At 56.2% G+C, this 19341-nt stretch overlaps 2 protein-coding genes across 2 annotated transcripts; one reads left to right on the top strand and one right to left on the bottom strand.

The window, feature by feature from the left end:
- Window positions 1-2338: 2338 nt before the first annotated feature.
- MIEF2 (mitochondrial elongation factor 2) lies at window positions 2339-4437 on the bottom strand. Its single transcript, XM_006875547.1, has 3 exons — window positions 4291-4437; window positions 3941-4124; window positions 2339-3417 (listed from the first exon to the last, which is right to left on the bottom strand). Exons 1-3 carry the CDS (start codon window positions 4435-4437, stop codon window positions 2339-2341), a joined length of 1410 nt encoding a protein of 469 aa, XP_006875609.1.
- A 2554-nt stretch (window positions 4438-6991) lies between these two features.
- Window positions 6992-19271, top strand: FLII (flightless I homolog (Drosophila)). The gene is made up of 30 exons (XM_006875548.1): window positions 6992-7054; window positions 8981-9091; window positions 9383-9454; window positions 10213-10293; window positions 10543-10628; window positions 10750-10911; window positions 11444-11547; window positions 11874-12049; window positions 12131-12288; window positions 13122-13206; window positions 13733-13880; window positions 14050-14183; window positions 14298-14510; window positions 14730-14909; window positions 15263-15345; window positions 15490-15564; window positions 15739-15822; window positions 15976-16147; window positions 16553-16657; window positions 16736-16927; window positions 17154-17342; window positions 17421-17560; window positions 17627-17849; window positions 17991-18145; window positions 18250-18310; window positions 18404-18532; window positions 18602-18708; window positions 18797-18902; window positions 18990-19055; window positions 19143-19271. Exons 1-30 carry the CDS (start codon window positions 6992-6994, stop codon window positions 19269-19271), a joined length of 3789 nt encoding a protein of 1262 aa, XP_006875610.1.
- Window positions 19272-19341: the final 70 nt, after the last annotated feature.

Below are 19341 nucleotides of genomic sequence, written 5' to 3' on the forward strand. Positions count from 1 at the left end.
CACTGGTAGTTTCAAACAGCTGACCTTGAGGTCAGCAAGCCCAACTTGTAACCACTATACTACCAGAGCTCCTTTGGTTCACTTGTTAAAGCTACAAAAAAAGAGTAGGAGGACCTGTTCTGGTGTCATTAGCTGAAGGTGCTAATGTTAAGTCATTTAGGCCCTGGGCCAAAACCACTAACAGGTTGGCATCATCCTGGTGTAGAGGAATGAGTGAAATCCAGCAATGGTGGATCCTACAACCAGCAGAGCCCAGGCCTAGGCCAGCCCACCAGAGAAGAGCGCCTGTGAGGGTCCTGGTAAAATGGTAGTTTGTTTCCAGTTCTGCTCTGGAGAGCAACTAAAGTCACAAACGCTCCCTTGGGTAAGTGATGAAACCACAAACACCACTTTTTCTCGCTAAACAGCCTTCACAGCATGGATCAGCAAGGTGAATGTGAAACATGCACGAGTTTACAGAGTTTACATGAAGAAGAAAACATGATGCAAACCATGGCATGTGGGGGCGGAATTCAGAGCTTCCCACAGAACAGACGGTCTCAGGTGGGCTCTGAAGTCAGCATCCTATCCTGTGACCAGAGCTCTGGCATTGCCTCACAGTGAAGATGCTGCTGTCACACTGGTGAGCACTACAGCCAGTACCTCACCTCCTAACCCCAGGACAATGATGGAAGCTGAAGGCCCTATCTGAACCAATGAGATGATCACAGGCCCTAGCCAACCCCCTACCGCCATTACAGCTGTTGCTTGTTAGGTGGCCTCAAGTCAGTTCCAACTCAGAACAGCCCTGTGTACATAAACCCTGTGTGTGCAGGGTTTCTAAGGAGCAGCTGGTGGGTTTGAACTACCAACTTTTTGGTAGTTCAGTGCTTATCCTGCAGCATCACCCCGGAACTTGCATTAAAGTACAGAGCTCTCTGTGTCGAGGCCCAAGTTCTGAACTGTAAGCAGTGGAGCCCATGAAGCCTGTCTGCAAGCCTGTCTCAGTGCCTTCAGGGGTAGCTTAGACAAGGCTTCCAATGCAGTCACACCTCCCAAAGGGCTGACAGCCCCTCAAATGAGGACTGGGACCCTGCTCCCCTTTCTCTGCTTGCCCTATGACTCAAAAGGGAAGCAGTCACTTCTGGAAATTGACGAGGATGGGGATAAAAAGGAACAGGCATGTACATGACAGCTATGGTAGCCATACCCCCCGAACACATGGTCCCAGGTTCACCCGGGCTTCCTACAGCCACGATAAGCCCTCCTTGGTCATCCGTGTTGAGAACGGAAGTGAGCTTCTACAAGGACATTATGATGTACTTACTTCAAAACTGTTTTTCCCACCTTTGCAGAGAAGTGGAGAATTTGCCTTCCCATGAAAGCTGACCAAGAGTTGGAGGACCTGGGAGCAGTTCCCTGTCCCAGAAAGCTGGTGAGCACATCAGGGATCACACCAGGCATCTTTGGGGATTCTCACCTACTTTTCTAGAGAAGCCCTACCACTTCTTTGCTAACCCCTCACTCTCTAGTGGGGCTGCTAGGCCGAGCTACAGGACTTTCAGAAAACTCTCACTAGCTGCGTGCCACCCACCCCTCCCCAACACATGACTCACACACATACAAGGATTGTACCTTTTTATTCTTGTTCACATTCTTCAAGACAGAGCTTTGTTTCAGCAGGAAGCGCATCTGAGAGATGTGGAGGCACCTGGGCAGGAAGGCAGACTCCTATAGCTGCCACCCACCCTCCACCAGGCTGCCAAACAGCAGACACTCCTAAGTCAGAACACACACCAGCCACGAGCTGTTCACTGTGGCATGTGGCTAGTCTGGGTCTACACACCTGGCCTCTTCTCCAGCCAGGTAGAGCAGTAGCTACAATGGAGCCTACACACACGACATTTGGAAACCTTTATATCTCAAACAGCCAAAAGTCCTACCTTGGGAGCACAAGGCATCATCCCTGGGCAAGCCCCTGACAGTCAACAGCTGGTACAGAAGCCCCAGATACCCTGAAGCTGCACCATGGGAAAGCGCTAGATCTCTCCGTAGGAAAACGGGCTGACCTCTACTGCTAGGAGGCAGAAGCCACGTTCCATCAGTGAGTTCCCATTGCTGGTGATGATTGACTTGAGCCCAGGGGAGCTGGGGTAAGTGGCTGTCACTCAAGGCTGCAGAGACAGCCTGGCTGAGCACAGGGAACATTAATTAACCCGAGCTCTCTGAGTGGATCTAGGCAGCCAATCCCCTGCCACTTCAATGTGCTTAGGAAATATGCTCTCTTTTATTCTAGCTGAAGGCAAGAGAAAAGCACTTTCCAAAGCCCCAGGAGGGAGGCGTGCATTGCTCACCAGCATCAGAACCTGGGCTGGCCACCCCCCCAAAGGAGCCACTCAGGGGCCTGCAGGCCGCTGTACAGCACATAGCCAATGCTGTCAATTTCCTCCTCAGGCAGGTCACCAAAGAGGTTCACACTGGGGTTGAAGTGACACGGCAGGCTGGCTTGCTCCAGGCTGCTGATGAGCTTCTCCAGGGCCTGCAGGAAGCGCGACCCCAGGGCTGCCTCAGCCCAGTCTACCTCTTCTTCCCCCAGGTGCAGCATCACCTGGGTGAGGTGGCTCCGGCTCAGTCGCCCCAGGGCCGGATGACGGTAGCAGACACAACAAAGCAACCGCAGAAGTCGCTGACGAGTGCCAGCGTCTTGGTCATCCAGGGCCCGCAGCCTGGTAGCCTCAACCTGATAGAAGTCCTGAAGCCAGAGGTTCCCAGCCAGCCCCTCCAGGGGCCAGGCCAGAAGGACATGGTTGTTGGCACCAGCACCAGTCAAGGCAGGAAGGACAGCGATTGTGAGTTCCCAGCAATCCTGCTGTACTTCAAGCAGCAACTCCTCAGAGGTCACACTGGGCCGGATGAGGCACCCGAGAAGGCTGCCAATGGCCGGCCAATTGACAGAAGTGGCCAGCACTTTGCGGAGCAGCTCAAGTAGGAGCTGAGCACACAGATAGCCACCCACCAGGAAACGGTCCCAAGGGCTACTCCCACGAGGGCAGAACTCCAGTTGGGTCCTGCGCACAGCCCAGCAGCGAGCATCCCTGGCCACGGTGTCAGCCCCTGGCACCAGCTTCCACAAGCCTGGCTCCAGTTGCAGTGGCAGCAGGAGGCGCACAGGGTCGGCAGCACCAGCCTGAAGCCCATCAAAGAGGGGCCCCCCAGGCTCAAGGGTCCCAAAGGGCAGTTCTGGAAACTTGTTCTGCAGGAAAGTCTGAAGCTCAAGGCTGATGTCACGGATTAGCTGCTGGGCCACAGTCACATCAACTGCTGGGACGGCCACATGGTCCCTCTCGAATGCCAGCAGCTTCTCCTGGAAAGTCAGGCATAACGGTGCTGGGGAGCCACACTGAGGGAGCCTCCAGGGACCAGTGTCTCCAGGCCCCTCTGCAGAGCAAAGGGGTCAGGGAAATGGATCAGCAACCCCCCAGCAGGGCAGGCACGTGTAAAGGCCTCACCCGGTCATTACCACATGACACCTTGGACTTGTTTCACTCACCTGTAAAGTGGGGATGATAGCACGGTCCTCACGTCCAGTGACAAGTTCTCATTGTCCCCATCTCCAACCACCCTTACCCTACAGTTAAGACATCTTCCTGCAGAACTGGGAGATGCAGGTTCTGGCTTTACCTTTACCCCCAGATAGGACCTGCCCTCTCTTGGTCTCTGTTTCCCCATTTGAAGCTTCCCCCAGGTTCTCACACCCTTCCTGTGATGCTGCCAAATCACTTTAGCACTAACAAGTAAGGAGAAATATGACCTTCTTTTACTTTGGGGACTGGGACAGTGACTTCCTGGGGTCACATGGAAGCCAGTGGTGGGGCTCAAGGACCCTATTCATGCTACATCTCCCAGATGTGGTCACCAGAGGGGGGCACACCCATGACACGAGGGAAGGGGTGCCGCTCACCTGGAACAGCAGACGAGGGAGCTGGGGTGGACATAGGCTGGCTGAGGGCAGCAGGCTGGGGCCGAGACTGTGGGCGTGGTGTGGACTTGAGAAGGCTCAGCTCCTTCCATTCATCCTCCAGGCACGCAGACTCACCCTTGGCATCATCATCCTCACCCCGTGGGCTAGTCGCCTTGTCAATAAGCTACAGGCAGAATGACACAGATCTGAGCATTTGAGGCCTAGGCAGGTGCAGTAAAGCAAGGTCCAGGGGTACAATAAGCCAGGCGCTGGGGGAGGTGCCCAGGCCCCAGGCCCTGCCCAGCCCTGTGTCTCCTCTGTGAGCCCACTGGTGACTCTGCCAGCCTTACCCGCTTCACAGCCAGGGTGGCAATGCCCAGCATAGCAGCTGCACCCACGCCCAGCACCAGGCGGGCATTGACCAGTAGGAAGTCCACCGCACTGCCCAGCACAGCATCATCATGTCGCTTCCCCCGCTTCTGGGAGAACTCTGCCATGGTCAGCCTGCAGAAGTAGGGCAGAGGGGAAGAGGGGATGGGGACAGGGCTCCATGGGAAGCTCTCCTAGGGCAGGAGGGGCGGGAAGCGCTGCTGGTAGGGGTTGAGCCTGTGGGGACTTCTCCAATCCTACAAGCAACCTCATGGGAAAGGGGGCTCACAGAGAGGCCCTGAGACTTGCAGAAAGTCAGAGAAGGACGCCCATCCCACCCCCTACCCCAGTAAACTACCCAACATTTATGAGGAGGGTCCTATTGTCACCGCCCCAATTTACAAAGAGTGGAGAATGGGGATGTGGGCCCATGCCAGCAGAGCTTTAGGTGGCAACCCAGCCTGGCATCTGCCCAGTCCTCTGTCTGGATGACTGGCCTGTGGCTGCCTCATGCTGTCTAACCTGGGGTGGTAGAGCACCCCTCTGATCTCCAGTCTCCATCTATGGCGGTCAAGATAGACTGTCCCAAGACTGACTGCCCAGGAACTCCCAGACCTTGTGTGAACCTCAGTTAAGCTTAGGAGCCACCCAGTTACATCCTCCAAACCTTAGTAGGGCAGGCCCTGGAGGACACTGAGACCACCCAAGTTAGCAAGGGGCCTGCCTTCAAATGGGCAGGTACAAAAGTTGAGGCTGAAAGCCCCACTCCCAAGAGTGGGATGGCTACAGACGGTTCCAGAGGGCTTTCGGGGACTCTCAGATTTGGGACAATGTGTGTGTGTGTGTGGGGGGGGGAGCTGCAGGGCGATTGGGCAACAAAGAAAGATCAAGGCCTGAGGTCTCAGCACAGGCAGGGCAAAAAAGGCAGAGACCTGGGGAAGTGGGATGTGCAGACAGATGTTTCTTCCGGAGCCCAGCCAACCATGGTCTCTGGTCCTAGGAAGGGCACTTCTGCTATCAGGTATTGCCCATAGAGGGGGAGGGGCTGGGGGGGTAAAGTCACCAAGGGGAAAGCTTAAGAAGATTGGAGTTAGAACAGTCTAAGGAAGCTGGGGCAGATGACCCTGAATCACAGCCAGCTTGGCCACCCCGGGCTTTTGCCTTCCCTGCCCTGCGGTGGCTGCCTGGAGCAGCTGAAGCCCAAAGCCAGGCATGACTCATCCTGTCCATCCACCCCGACTAAAAATAGGACAAACGGGCTCACAGGTTAGCCGAGTACTCCATTACGCTCCGCAGCCGGTGACCTGAAGCCAAGGAATCCACTCTGCAAACTGTACCGCTTTAAATACTCCCACCCATTTAGACTGGGCGTCAGCACAGTCCCTCTTTCGGTAGCGCAGCCCCAACCCCCGCAGCCTTCTAACTGGGGCAGGGGGCCCCACTCTGCGCAGCCGGGCCCTGGTAGCTGCCGGTACGCCGCCGTCTGAGTTACCGCCCCGCTGACAAGCCGGGGAGCTGAAGCCCGGCGAAGGGACAACTAGAATTCAGGCCTAAACTCTCCTCCGCTCCCCGCAGGGCACGCAGGCCACGCCCCCGACGGCGTCTGAGCACGCGCCACAGCAGACAGGGTGACTAGGACAGCAGCTGTGCTCTAGTCCGTACCTGCGTCGCGACTTCGGCACACGTAGTGCAGAAAGCAGCCGGACCACCCAGCCCCAGATCCCTGGCCCGTTCGGGATGGAACGTAGAAGACCAGCCACCGAACGCCGAGGCTCCAGGGGCACGCAGACAAGCAGGCCGTAACCTCCAATCAGAGCGCGCGGTGCTCGGGCTCACGTTCCTAAATACTGCGAGCCTCTGCGTACAACGGGCAGGCCACGCCCCCACATCCCCAAGCGCTCCCTTCGGGCGGGACGTCGCCCACGCACTCCTAATTTAAAGGCGTAGGGCCGCATTCCGTGCTCGCACCGGGCAAAGGAAGAAGCGGCGATACCTAGCTGTGCAGCCGACCCGGAGGCACATGGTCACGATTGTGCTTGTGTTGGGAGCCACCCCGTAGACCTCAGTTAGACTCTTTTCATATAATTCCCTTAGATCGCCCCTGAAGCGGCTTCATTAATGTTACCTGTTGGCCAAGCAGTGTGGCCACAGAGTCCACTCCTACCACTCCCCCTCTGTTACCTCACATGAGCCATTTCTTTACCCGGACCGTAGTTTTCTGTGAAATGGGGACACGAAACACAATTATAGGTGTGAAACTCCTCTGCAATTATTTATGAGACCTCTTGAGTCGGATGCACACAAAAAAAGCCTCCCTCCTGGAGCTTTGCATTGGCGTGGGGATGGCACGAGTAAGCTAACAAACGTCGAAGTGAGTGCTGAGAATGACGCGCCACTTATCGAGAGTCTGCTGTATGCAGCTAGCGACATGTGGAGTTGCTCAGAAAGCCTTCTACAGATGAGGAAGCTGAGGCACGGAGCCCTACAAGAAGTGCCAACGAACCTGTCGGCTCTGCAGAATATCCACCCCAGCTGGGGCTATTAGCACTCGGCCGAGGGTCCGGCGCTGCCTTTCGGCGCACGCCGGCGGGTTAAAGGGGCGGAGTCGGCCCGGGACGACTAGGTCCGCCCTCCGTCCGCCCGGTCCGCCCTTTCACCGCCGGTCGCTGCGAGAACATCGCCATGGAGGGCACCGGAGTGCTGCCGTTCGTGCGAGGGGTGGACCTCAGCGGCAACGACTTCAAGGTGAGACGCGGTGGCGCCCCGCGCTGCCTTCTCCGCTCGGCTCGTGGATCCTCGCTTCCTCTCCGCCCGCTGCGGACCCGCCTGCGGCCAGGGTGGGGCACCCGCGCCCTCTGGGTGGCCAACCCCAGGCCTGGGCGCGGGCCCGGCTCGGCAGACCGAGGCCAAGGGGGCGCGAGCGACGCTCAGATACTAGTAATGCCGGGGCTTGGCCCAAGAGAACGGGGTTCTATCTGGGAGCCCCTCCCTGGGCCCAGTTCCGGGGTCTGGGCCCCGCCTAGCCGCCTCCCCAGCCTCCATCCCTCTGAAGCCACACACCCGCGTCAGCTCCTGACTCACGCCCCGGCTTGCCCTGCCCAGCCGTCACTGCCCTGTCCTGTCACTGCCACCCCATCCTGTGTGGTCTCAGGCAAATACCGTCATCTCTTGGAGCCACCCATACAGACAAGTAGCATTCTTGGAGGCATGGGGATGTTTTTGTCTGCTGTGGTGTCGGTTCCGACTCGTGGCGACCCTGTACAGGGTTTCCGAGGCTGTAAATCTGCACGGGAGCAGAAAGCCTCATGTTCCTCCCGCGGAACAGCTTGGTAGTTTCGAACTGCTCATCTTAAGGTTAGCGGCCCAACTCGTAACCACTGCACTACCGGAAAACCCTTTATTAATGGGTATGTTGTTGTTGTTAAGTGCTTAAGAGTGATTCCAACCCATAGGGACCCTATACAGGGTTTCTGAGGAGCGACTGGTGCGCTTGAACCTCTGTCTGACCTTGCAGTTTCAACGGCTTTGCAGTCTGTCACATTAACCCACAGTGCCACACCAGGACTATGTTTTAAGGGTATATGTTGTTGTTGTTATGTGCCGTGGAGTCGGTTCCGACTCATCGTGACCCTGTACAGGGTTTCCGAGACTGTAAATCTTTACGGGAGCAGAATGCCTCATCTTTCTCCCGCGGAACAGCTGGTAGTTTCGAACTGCTGACCCTGAGGTTCGCAGCCCGATTCGTAACCACTACGCTACCAGAGCTCCATGTTTTAAGGCTATGTTGTTGTTGTTAGGTGCCGTCGAGTCGGTTCCGACCCATAGCGACCCTGTACAGGGTTTCCGAGGGTGTGAATCTTTAGAGGGTGTAAAATAAGTTTGAAGTCCTGGGTGGGGTTGTCTGATCTGTTTGTCCACCTTATGTGGCCTCAGAGAGCAACTGCTGGAATGGTGGAGGGGACCAAGAAACACCGTTGCTGGCCTGAAGCAGCTGCATCCCTGGCCCAGGCTTTAGCTGGGGTCAGGGGTCAGCCAGGCCTGAGGCCCTTTCTGCATCTACCCCATGTGTACAAACCTACCAGCACACACCCTTCTGTCCCCACCTTCATTTTCCTCACCAGGTGTCTCCATGTGGTTGTCATGGGATCTGGCCAGTCATGGCATGTGCTGCCCACAACCCTGTCACAGGGCCAGGAATACTGATGGGTACTCCAGCTACCCCAGACACCTCCAACTTCTATGGAGAGTGTGAATAAATGAATCCGTGAAGGAGGCTGTGTGGAATGGGAAGGTGGGGCCCTTGCACAATGGGGATTTGGACCTGGCTTTGAAATGCTAGTGAAGGATTTGCATCCATGCTGACTCAACATTGGTATATAGTCTGACCAGCCCCTGTGCTGGGTGCGAGGGGTATCACCTGGGCATCAGTAACCAGCGGGGGAGTAGATTGAGGGCTATCCTGAGAACACTTTTGTCACATGGGGGCTTTTATTCGCTCTATTTGATGGGTAAGGAAATTGAGGTACAGTATGTGAAACACTCGTTCAGGGTTACACAGCTGGGGAGAGGTGGTTCTGTTGTGCCCCAGAGGCTGGTGAAGCTGAGGCACCAGAAGGGAGTGTTCCCTTCTTCCAGTCCAGCCAACTCAACCATGATATCTCCGCACCCCAGGGTGGCTACTTCCCTGAGAATGTCAAGGCCATGACAAGCCTGCGATGGCTGAAGCTGAACCGCACAGGCCTCTGCTACCTGCCGGAGGAGCTGGCTGCCCTGCAGAAGCTGGTAAGGAGCACCAGAGGGTCTGTGGTCAGTGAGGGTCTGTGGGGATGTCTATACCAGGAGCAGCCAACCCAAAGAGAGAACATTCCAATAGCTGTGATCAGAGCTGGCAGAGGGAGTGAGTGCCCTGTCCCAGGAAGTGTGCCAGTGAGATTGGGCCTGTGAGGGAAGAAAACTGCAGCAGTGGACTGGGCCTACATGGCAGAGGGCCCCTCTGGATGGAACAAGATGACAGTGGGACCCTGAAGCCATCCCACCTCCCCACTGAGCTCCTCCTGTTCTGTCTCCACCCAGGAGCACTTGTCTGTAAGCCACAACAACCTAACCACACTTCATGGAGAGTTGTCCAGCTTGCCGTCACTTCGGGTGAGTGTTGTCAGGAAGGCCACTAGCCTTGGAGGGGATTAAAACAGAAGAAGGAAAAGAGGACCAGACCCCAGGCCAGACCAGCATCTCTGCCACCCTAAGTCAGGCTCTGGCCTGGGCATAAAGGGAAGGAAAACCTAAGTGTACTATAGAAAGTAAACTGTCTAGGTTAGAGAATTCTGTGAGGGAAATGTTAAACAATTCAAATCCTATTTGGGGCAACAACAATTGTAGTAATAGTCAGTACAAGTTGAGTAGTGTTCCGGACTATTTTCCGGAGTTTTTCATAATCCTGACCTCTACCTATCTCACAAGGAGTCCTGGTGGTACACCAGTTAAGCACTTGGCTCTAACCAAAAAGTTAGCCGTTTGAGCCCACACAATAGGTCCACAAGAGAAAAACGAGACAATCTGTGCCATAAGTACGACAGCCTGTAGCAGTTCTACTCAAAGAGTCTGAATTGACTCAAGTGCACGTAAACAGCAAGAACCCATTTCACAGACAGGAAATTGAAGCACACCACCAGGTCACATATCTATCTAGGTCAGGTGGAGTTTGATTGGGAGGGAGAGATGAGGTGGTTCCTGCGCAGGCCTCTGGGGTGTCATAGAAGTTCCCTGGAAGCCTAGGAAGAGCACACCTGGTGGAGGGACTGTGAACAAAGGCCTAAAGGTGTGACAGCATCCAGGCCTGGCCTGTCTGCTGCTTCCTGAAAGCAGAAGCCAGGAGTCACTGAGCCCCGGGGCTTTGTCCTTAGGCTATTGTGGCTCGAGCCAACAGCCTGAAAAACTCTGGAGTCCCTGATGACATCTTCAAGCTGGATGACCTCTCAGTCCTGGTCAGTGATTGTCCACCCACCCACTCCATATCTGTGGTCCTTGAGGGCCATTGTGAATCCATTTTAGAAATGGAGAAACTGAGGATCAGAATGTCATGGATGGAGTCTATCTTTAATTCATCATTCTAAAGTCCTCACTATCTCCCTTTTGCTCTTATACCCCACTTGGTGCCCCCTCCTGAGTCCCAGGCAAAGACCTGGCTAGGTGGGCCTGGTACCATTGGCCAAGACATTGTTCCTCTCGCCCAGGACTTGAGCTACAACCAGCTGACTGAGTGTCCTCGGGAGTTAGAGAATGCCAAAAACATGCTAGTCCTGAACCTCAGCCACAACAGGTACCTGTCCCATTGGGTAAGGGTTCAGGGTGGGAAAGAGAGGCCCAAAGCAAAACTGTGGGAGCCAGGTAGACTGGCTCAAGTCGTCCTTGTCTCCTTCCCTCCTTTCCTCTGGCCACAGCATCGAAACCATCCCCAACCAGCTCTTCATCAACCTCACAGACCTGCTGTATCTGGACCTCAGCGAGAACCGTCTGGAGAGCCTGCCACCACAGATGCGCCGCCTGGTGCAGCTGCAGACACTTGTCCTTAATGGGAATCCGCTGCTGCACGCACAGCTTCGGTCTGTCTGTGCCTTTAACCTTGGCCACGTCCCTCACCCTTGCCATGCCTCTCAGCAGCTGCTGGATTTGGTCCTGCCTCCTCAAGACAGCAGCAATGGGCTCAAGCCTAGCTGCAGTTGTGAAGAGGCAGTATTTCATTCTGTTGTGGACTCTCTGAGTCAGAGTCGACTCTAGGACACCTAACAGCCACCTCAAGGATACACACCTGGAGCCTTAAAGTCCCTTCCATCTTTAAACCCAGCCATACCCCAATCCCTCGTGGGTCAGCTGTACCCTGCAGGTTCTGCTTCTTGGCTGGACTGGCCTGCTTCCGCCTTCCTAAATATATCTTACCTTGCTTGGGTCCTGTCCACCCCTCTGATCCTACTCCACAACCCCCGTTGGCCAGTTCTTCAGTCAGATGGCTACATAACCTGCCTTCCCAGGAGAAGCTGCGCTTTACCCCTTTGGACATGGGCCCCTGCCCTTCCACCACCCCCATTTGATTCAGCCCACTGGCTCTGACTCCCCTCCCCTGTCGTTTCTCTGCAGGCAACTGCCAGCCATGCTGGCCCTGCAGACACTGTACCTGCGGAACACACAGCGCACCCAGAGCAACCTCCCCACCAGCCTAGAGAGCCTGAGCAATCTCACAGGTTAGGTGGCAGTCCTTGGTGAGCCCGCCCTCTCTGGGCACCCTCTCTTACTAAGAGGCTAGCGCTGCCCAGAGGGAAAAGGGCATTGTTACCATGACCATCCTATGGTGGTGTTCTCCTGTCACTATGAAGACAGCTATTCAAGCACACATTTTATGTCCAGACCTTGTGCTAATTTAATTAGCCCCCAGTCCAGGTAGAGAAACTCAGTCTTAGCGAGACTGTCACTTACTATCTAAGGCGACACAACCTATAGGGCAGAGCTGGGTTTGGCTGCACTGGTTTCTGTTGTGTAGACCCAGCTAACAGCCACCCTCACCCCCCAGATGTGGACCTGTCTTGCAATGACCTGGTACGGGTGCCTGAGTGCTTGTACACCCTTCCCAGCCTGCGCCGCCTCAACCTCAGCAGCAACCAGATCCCGGAGCTGTCCCTGTGCATTGATCAGTGGGTGCACATGGAGACCTTGAATCTGTCTCGCAATCAGCTCACCTCACTGCCGGTGTGTGCAAAGCCCTCAGTGGGAGGGGAGGAGGGAACGACCTCAGGACCAGCCTTGACCACCTGCTCATCTTCCCTCCAGTCAGCCATTTGCAAGCTGACCAAGCTGAAGAAGCTGTACCTCAACTCCAACAAGCTAGACTTTGATGGGCTGCCCTCTGGCATTGGCAAGCTAGCCAGCCTGGAGGAGTTTATGGCTGCCAACAACAATCTGGAGCTGATTCCTGAAAGTCTCTGCAGGTGTGGGCTAGGCTGTGCCTGGAGGGAGGGAAGCTCCGGGCCCAGCAAAGCCCAGCACTAGAGCCAGATCCCACCCTTTGCTCTTCTTGGATCAAGAATGGGAATGGTTTAGGGGTCAGTCTGGCTTTGTGGCCAGGCCAGCAGTTTGCTGTGTGGGTTTCTCTTAGAGAGCATGCTGCTGAGAACGAGGCCAGAAGGTTCCACTGCCATGTTACGTCACTCTTGCCCCCTTCTGGAGGCTATAGAAACCACTAATGTGGTCTCCTGGCTTTGACACGTCCTAGTGTGGTGCTGTGGGCTAATAATACTGGACTGCAAAGTCGGTTTGAATCGAAGGTTGGTGGTTAACAACAACAGGCAGAGAAAGGGCTGAGCTGCCTGTCAGAATGTTTTCTGTGCCCCCTTTTTCATCTCCAAACCCAAACCCAAACCCACAGCCATCAAGGCACTTCCAGCTCACAGTGACCCTTGGATTGGGTTTCTGAGACTCTAATCTTTGTGGGAACAGAGAGCCTCAGCTTTCTCGCGAGGAGCAGTTGGTGGGTTTTAACTGCCAACCTTTGGTTAGTAGCTCATTGACTAATTCATAGTACCTGTTCATATTCAGGGAGCCCTCAATTCTACAAAAAGTCTCTTTGCTAAATGCTATTTGCCCGTCAGTGGTTCCAGCAGCTCTAGCTTCCCCTGACTTAACTGGCATTTAAAACCCACTGGTTTCTTAAAGGAGCCTGACTACTCCCCTTGGGCCCTAGCAGCACCCCCTCCACAGGACTGAACGTGTTCCTGCCCCCAACAGCCCTCTAAGGTTCTGCCTCCCGGCCCTGTCTTCACAGATGCATGAAGTTGAAGAAGCTCATCCTGAACAAGAACCGCCTTGTGACCCTCCCGGAGGCCATCCACTTCCTGACAGAGATTGAGGTCCTGGGCAGGCCTGGGCTGGGTGCTGAGGGTGGGATGCTAGAGTTCAAGTGTCAGCCTTCTGGAGGATATCATGTAGCCTAGGTTTAGTGTGAACTGCGGGGAGGGGTTGTTGTCAGTTGTGGCCCTCTCGGGGCCTCAGGTCCTCATCTCTGGGTGAAGTGATGATCCCTCCCCAGTCCTTCCTCTGGCTGGGGAGGATCACTGTTAACAGTGAGCACCTGCTCTGTTCTGTTGGGGAGCACGTACTGCAGAGCTCAAGGGGGTGCAGGTCCTGGAGTCTGGCAGTGAGACTTGCCTCTCATTCCGGAGTCTAATGAGCTGCAAGAAAGGGCTCCATCACCTAACCTGGCCCTGAACCAGGGCGTTTGGGGAGGGTCAGCCTGTGAGGTCACGTTTCAAAAGGGCAGCCACAATGCTGGGATGAGAATCCAGGCCTAGGCCTCAGCAGACAGAAGTGGGAAGCCAGGTTTGGTGTGTGTGGGAGATGTGGCTCATGTGTCCCTCTGCTCACCACGTGAGGCAGGTTCTGGACATTCGGGAGAACCCCAGCCTGGTCATGCCACCCAAGCCCACTGACCGTGCCACTGAGTGGTACAACATCGACTTCTCGCTGCAGAACCAGCTGCAGCTGGCAGGAGCCTCCCCTGCCACAGTGGCTGCAGCAACAGCTGGTGAGTGAGGGACAGCCTTGTCTGGCCTCACAGGTGCCTCAGTAAAGTGGCTGTGGCCTTCCCAGGGATCTGGGTCCTGAGGGATTAGGAAAGGTTAGCCCTTGATTGGGTGAATGCCCAAGAGAATGGGGCCAGCCAGGGCTCAACTGCTTGTCCCTCTCATAAACAGGGAGTGGACCCAAGGACCCTTTGGCTCGCAAGATGCGGTTGCGGAGGCGCAAGGACTCTGCCCAGGATGACCAGGCTAAGCAGGTGTTGAAGGGCATGTCAGACGTGGCTCAAGAGAAGAATAAAAAGCAGGAGGTATGGCAGGCCGTGGACTGCAGGGCATGTAGCTCTTGTCTCAGCTTCCATTGGCCCAGGCTAGGGAGAGGGGAGGGGCCCTGTCTGAGTGCCCTTCATGGTGGTGTGCCCCAGGAGACTGCAGACACCCCAGGCCCTGCTGGGAAGGTGCGGCGCTGGGACCAGGGATTGGAGAAGCCACGTCTTGACTACTCGGAGTTCTTCACTGAGGATGTGGGCCAGCTGCCTGGCCTGACCATCTGGCAGATGGAAAACTTTGTTCCTGTGCTGGTAGAGGAGGCCTTCCATGGCAAGTTTTATGAGGCCGATTGCTACATTGTGCTCAAGGTGAGGGCGGGGCACGCAGGGGGCACAGGGCACCAGCCCTCTCTCCCCAGGAGTGCTCTTATCTTAGATGCCCCAGGAGCCCCCAGTTCCAGAGTGGGAGGCTAGAGCTTGGCAAAGGTGTGCAGGCAGGTGGGCGGTGAAGTCCCCCCTGGGTGGGGATTCTCAGGCAGGTCAGGACAGCAGAATGGCCCAGGCTGACATGGTAGTGCTGGCCCCCAGACCTTTCTGGACAACAGCGGCTCCCTGAGCTGGGAGATCTACTATTGGATTGGTGGAGAGGCCACCCTGGACAAGAAGGCTTGCTCTGCTATCCACGCAGTCAACCTGCGCAACTACCTGGGTGCTGAATGTCGTACCGTGCGCGAGGAGATGGGTGATGAGAGTGAGGAATTCTTGCAGGTGCGTGCCCATTGACAGGCCTTGGGGGTATAGGGAGTCGGGGTCAAAGGGCCAGGCCAGGGGCAAAGGGAAACTGGAGAGCTCAGACCAACAGGTGGGAGTGGCAGAGTTAGTGAGCAGGAATATAAGGACCAACAAGGGGAAAGAGGTGGGGGGCCAAAGGTGAGAAGCCTGGGACCTGGAGCTGGAGCCAGTAGGGTAAAAATGAGGGGGCTGGGAAGCCAGGCCAATGGGCATGACCAAGATCACTCCAGTGGCAGAGGGTAGACACAACTCCCCCTCCCATCAGGTGGTATTTGGTGGGTTTCGGGGACAGCTCAATGATGCAGCAGCACACCTCACTGCCCACACAGGTATTTGACCATGACATCTCCTACATTGAGGGTGGTACAGCCAGCGGCTTCTACACTGTGGAGGACACGCACTATGTCACCAGGTCAGTGCTGAGGGCAGGTGGCGTGGGGAGTATGTTAGCACTGGCCTGGACTTGACTGGGGAAGCAGAGGGGTGAGGAGAGGAGGGGAGCCGTGGACGCCAGCCCCTTGGTGCCCATGGTGAGCTGTTTGTGCCTTGGTCCCAGGATGTACCGTGTGTACGGGAAGAAGAACATTAAGTTGGAGCCTGTGCCACTCAAGGGGGCCTCCCTGGACCCGAGGTGAGTCCCTGTGGGACAAGAGAGTGTTGCTTTGCCCTCTATCTCCTCCCACCAGTGGGAGACAGATTGGGGCCTCCTAAAGGAGGCCCTTGGTCAGTCAGCCTTGGTGGGTATGCTGCTGAGGCTGCTAGACTAAAGGGCTGGGACAGGGGGTAATCATTGTCTCCTGTCCAGGTTTGTTTTCCTGCTGGACCATGGGCTGGATATTTACGTGTGGCGGGGAGCCCAGGCTACACTGGGCAGCACCACGAAGGCCAGGTACTAGACTCCGTGTGGATATTTTGGGGTGTCTGACATGGGAAAGCCGCTACCCACCGCAAGGCAGTCTGAGCTCAGCTCATTCCCTGGCTGGCCGAAGCCACTGAAAAGGTGAACAGACCTCACTGAGGGCTCTCTTCCCCTGCCTCCCAGACTCTTTGCAGAGAAAATAAACAAGAATGAGCGGAAAGGGAAGGCCGAGATCACGCTGCTGGTGCAGGGTCAGGAGCCTCCAGAGTTCTGGGAAGCGCTGGGCGGGGAGCCCTCTGAGATCAAGAGACATGTGCCCGACGACTTCTGGCCACCTTCACCCAAACTGTATAAGGCGAGCAGGGCTGGAGTGGAGGGCAGCAGGCATCTGAGCAGGCTGTGAAGGCTCTACCTCGGCTTTGGTGCAGTGTGGGTGCCACCATCAAGACCGGTCTGAGCAGAGGTAGCTGGTGTGAGGGTGTGAAGGTGGAGAAGGAACCTGTCCCTAATTCTGTAGGTCATTGACAGGAGACCTTGGGGGGGCCTCTTGAGCAGAAAAAGGACAAGTTATTGGTACTAGAAAACAGCAGTCAGGACCTAGAAAGTCAGATCGTCCTTTAAAAACGACCCTGAGAGAAGGGCAAGAAACTGAGCCACACTGGCAGACAGAGGCGGACTCCCCATCAGGTGGCCATAAGCATGGGCTCATGTTCCATGAACCAAATTGCCCCTTGTCATGTCTGCCTCTTCGTCCCACCAGGTGGGCCTAGGCCTGGGCTACCTGGAACTGCCACAGATCAACTACAGACTCTCAGTGGAACATAAGACCAGGCCCAAGGTGGAGCTGATGCCTGGGATGCGGCTGGTGAGAGTCCCAGGACAGGTACAGACTGGGGTGGCCCAGGTAGCTGGCTGGCATTAATCACCAGACTCTGGCCAACAGCTGCAGAACCTGCTGGACACACGCTGCGTGTACATCCTGGACTGTTGGTCCGACGTGTTCATTTGGCTTGGTCGAAAGTCTCCACGTCTAGTGCGGGCCGCTGCCCTCAAGCTGGGTCAGGAGTTGTGTGGAATGTTGCACCGACCACGCCATGCAGCCGTCAGCAGAAGCCTGGAGGGCACCGAGGCACAGGTGCACAAGGCCATGCCTTTCTCCCATGACCCACGCATAGGCCCCAGCCCATCTCCCCTACCCTTTCCACAACCTACCCCACCTACTTCCCACCCAGATGTGGTTTCAGGGCCCTGCCCCATCCCTGACTTCTCTCTCAGAAGTCTTAGTCTGTGGTCTCCTGGCACCTAAGTGCACACCGTAACAGTGCACTCTACCCCACCTTATGTTTTCTGCGCGCTGGCAGGTGTTCAAGGCCAAGTTCAAGAATTGGGACGATGTGCTGACAGTGGACTATACACGCAATGCGGAGGCTGTGCTGCAAGGCCAAGGCCTGGCTGGGAAAGTGAAGCGAGACGCTGAGAAGAAAGACCAAATGAAGGCAGACCTCACTGCACTCTTCCTGCCTCGGCAGCCACCCATGGCCTTGGCAGAGGTAGGTGAGGGCGGGCCTCGGGTGATTTCCTGTCAAGCTGAGAGCACCTGGGCACCTGTCCTGTGGGGTCTCATGTAGGCTGAGCAGCTGATGGAGGAGTGGAACGAGGATCTAGATGGCATGGAGGGTTTCGTGCTCGAGGGCAAGAAGTTCGCGAGGCTGCCGGAGGAGGAGTTTGGCCACTTCCACACCCAAGACTGCTACGTCTTCCTCTGCAGGTGTGGAGTCCCCCAAAGCAAGTGCTGGTAGGGCTTGGACTGCTGCTTACCCCTCTGACCCTACAGGTACTGGGTGCCCGTGGAGTACGAGGAGAGGAAGGAGGAGGAGGAGGAAGAGAAGGCCAAAGCCGAGGGCGAGGAGGCCACAGTGGAAGAGAAGCAGCCCGAGGAGGACTTCCAGTGCATCGTGTACTTCTGGCAGGGCCGCGAGGCCTCCAACATGGGCTGGCTCACCTTCACCTTCAGCTTGCAGAAGAAATTTGAGAGCCTCTTCCCCGGAAAGCTGGAGGTAAGCCTGCCCAGTCCTCCACGGCCCCACTCTTGGTTCATTTCCCGTAGTTGGGAGTAAGGCATTGGACTCAGACCTGAGAAAAGGCACGGAGTGGGTGTTCAAGGTGCTACCTGATACCTCCACCTCATGACCCTATAGGTGGTGCGCATGACGCAGCAGCAGGAGAACCCAAAATTCCTGTCCCATTTCAAGAGAAAGTTCATCATCCATCGCGGCAAGAGGAAGATGGCCCAGGGTGCCCCGCAGCCGAGCCTCTACCAGATCCGCACCAATGGCAGCGCCCTCTGCACACGGTGCCTGGGCAGGGGGTGCACAGTAGACTGGTGGGGTCAGTGAGTGGGCCTGGAGGCAGTGGGAGACTGGCAACCCCCTGACCCCTTGCTGACTCCTTGGTTAGGTGCATCCAGATCAGCACAGATTCCAGTCTTCTCAACTCTGAATTCTGCTTCATCCTCAAGGTGGGATATATGGGGCCCAGGGCTGCAGCCAAGGTGCTGGGCTGTGACCAAGACTGCAGGCTGGAGCTGACCTGAGCCCTGCATACTCCTCAGGTTCCCTTTGAGAGTGAGGACAACCAAGGCATCGTGTACGCGTGGGTGGGCCGGGCCTCAGACCCTGACGAGGCCAAACTGGCCGAGGATATCCTGAACACCATGTTTGACACCTCCTACAGCAAGCAGGTGCCCACAGCAGCTAGGTGGGTGGGCAGGTGGGCAGGATTTAGGGCTGGACTGACTTTTCCCTGACAGGTCATCAGTGAAGGCGAGGAGCCTGAGAACTTCTTCTGGGTGGGCCTTGGGGCGCAGAAGCCTTATGATGACGACGCTGACTACATGAAACATACACGACTATTCCGGTGAGGCCAGGGCTCACCCCAGCATCCCTCTTAAGTCCCTGGCTCTGCTGCTGTGATCCTCCGCCTCACCATGACCCCTTGGCCCCAGGTGCTCCAATGAGAAGGGCTTCTTTGCAGTAACGGAGAAATGTTCTGACTTTTGCCAAGATGACCTGGCAGATGATGACATCATGCTGCTGGACAATGGTCGAGAGGTGAGACTCCCTGCCTGTTCAAGGAGGCCAGAAGAGGGGTGTGACCTTCAGTCATCCTTGGAACGACCCCTTTTGCTGTCCCTGTAGGTCTACATGTGGGTGGGGACCCAGACGAGCCAGGTGGAAATCAAGCTGAGTCTGAAGGCCTGCCAGGTAAGCAAGGTACAAGGTAGTTTGAGTTTGAGGCAAGCCCAGCCGGCTTGAAGCCCTGGCGCTCAGGGCCTTTCCCTTCTCTCTTAGGTGTACATCCAACACTTGCGCTCCAAAGAGCAGCCCCGCCGTCTACGCCTGGTCCGCAAAGGCAACGAGCAGCATGCCTTCACCCGCTGCTTTCATGCCTGGAGCACCTTTCGGAAGGCTCTGACCTAGGGCAGCCCCTCAGCTCTAGGTGAGAGAAAAGGAAGCCCTCTACCCACCATATGCTAGAACCTAGTGTAGC

Source organism: Chrysochloris asiatica, unplaced genomic scaffold (genome assembly GCF_000296735.1).
Source record: "Chrysochloris asiatica unplaced genomic scaffold, ChrAsi1.0 scaffold00331, whole genome shotgun sequence".
Taxonomy (NCBI): domain Eukaryota; kingdom Metazoa; phylum Chordata; class Mammalia; order Afrosoricida; family Chrysochloridae; genus Chrysochloris; species Chrysochloris asiatica.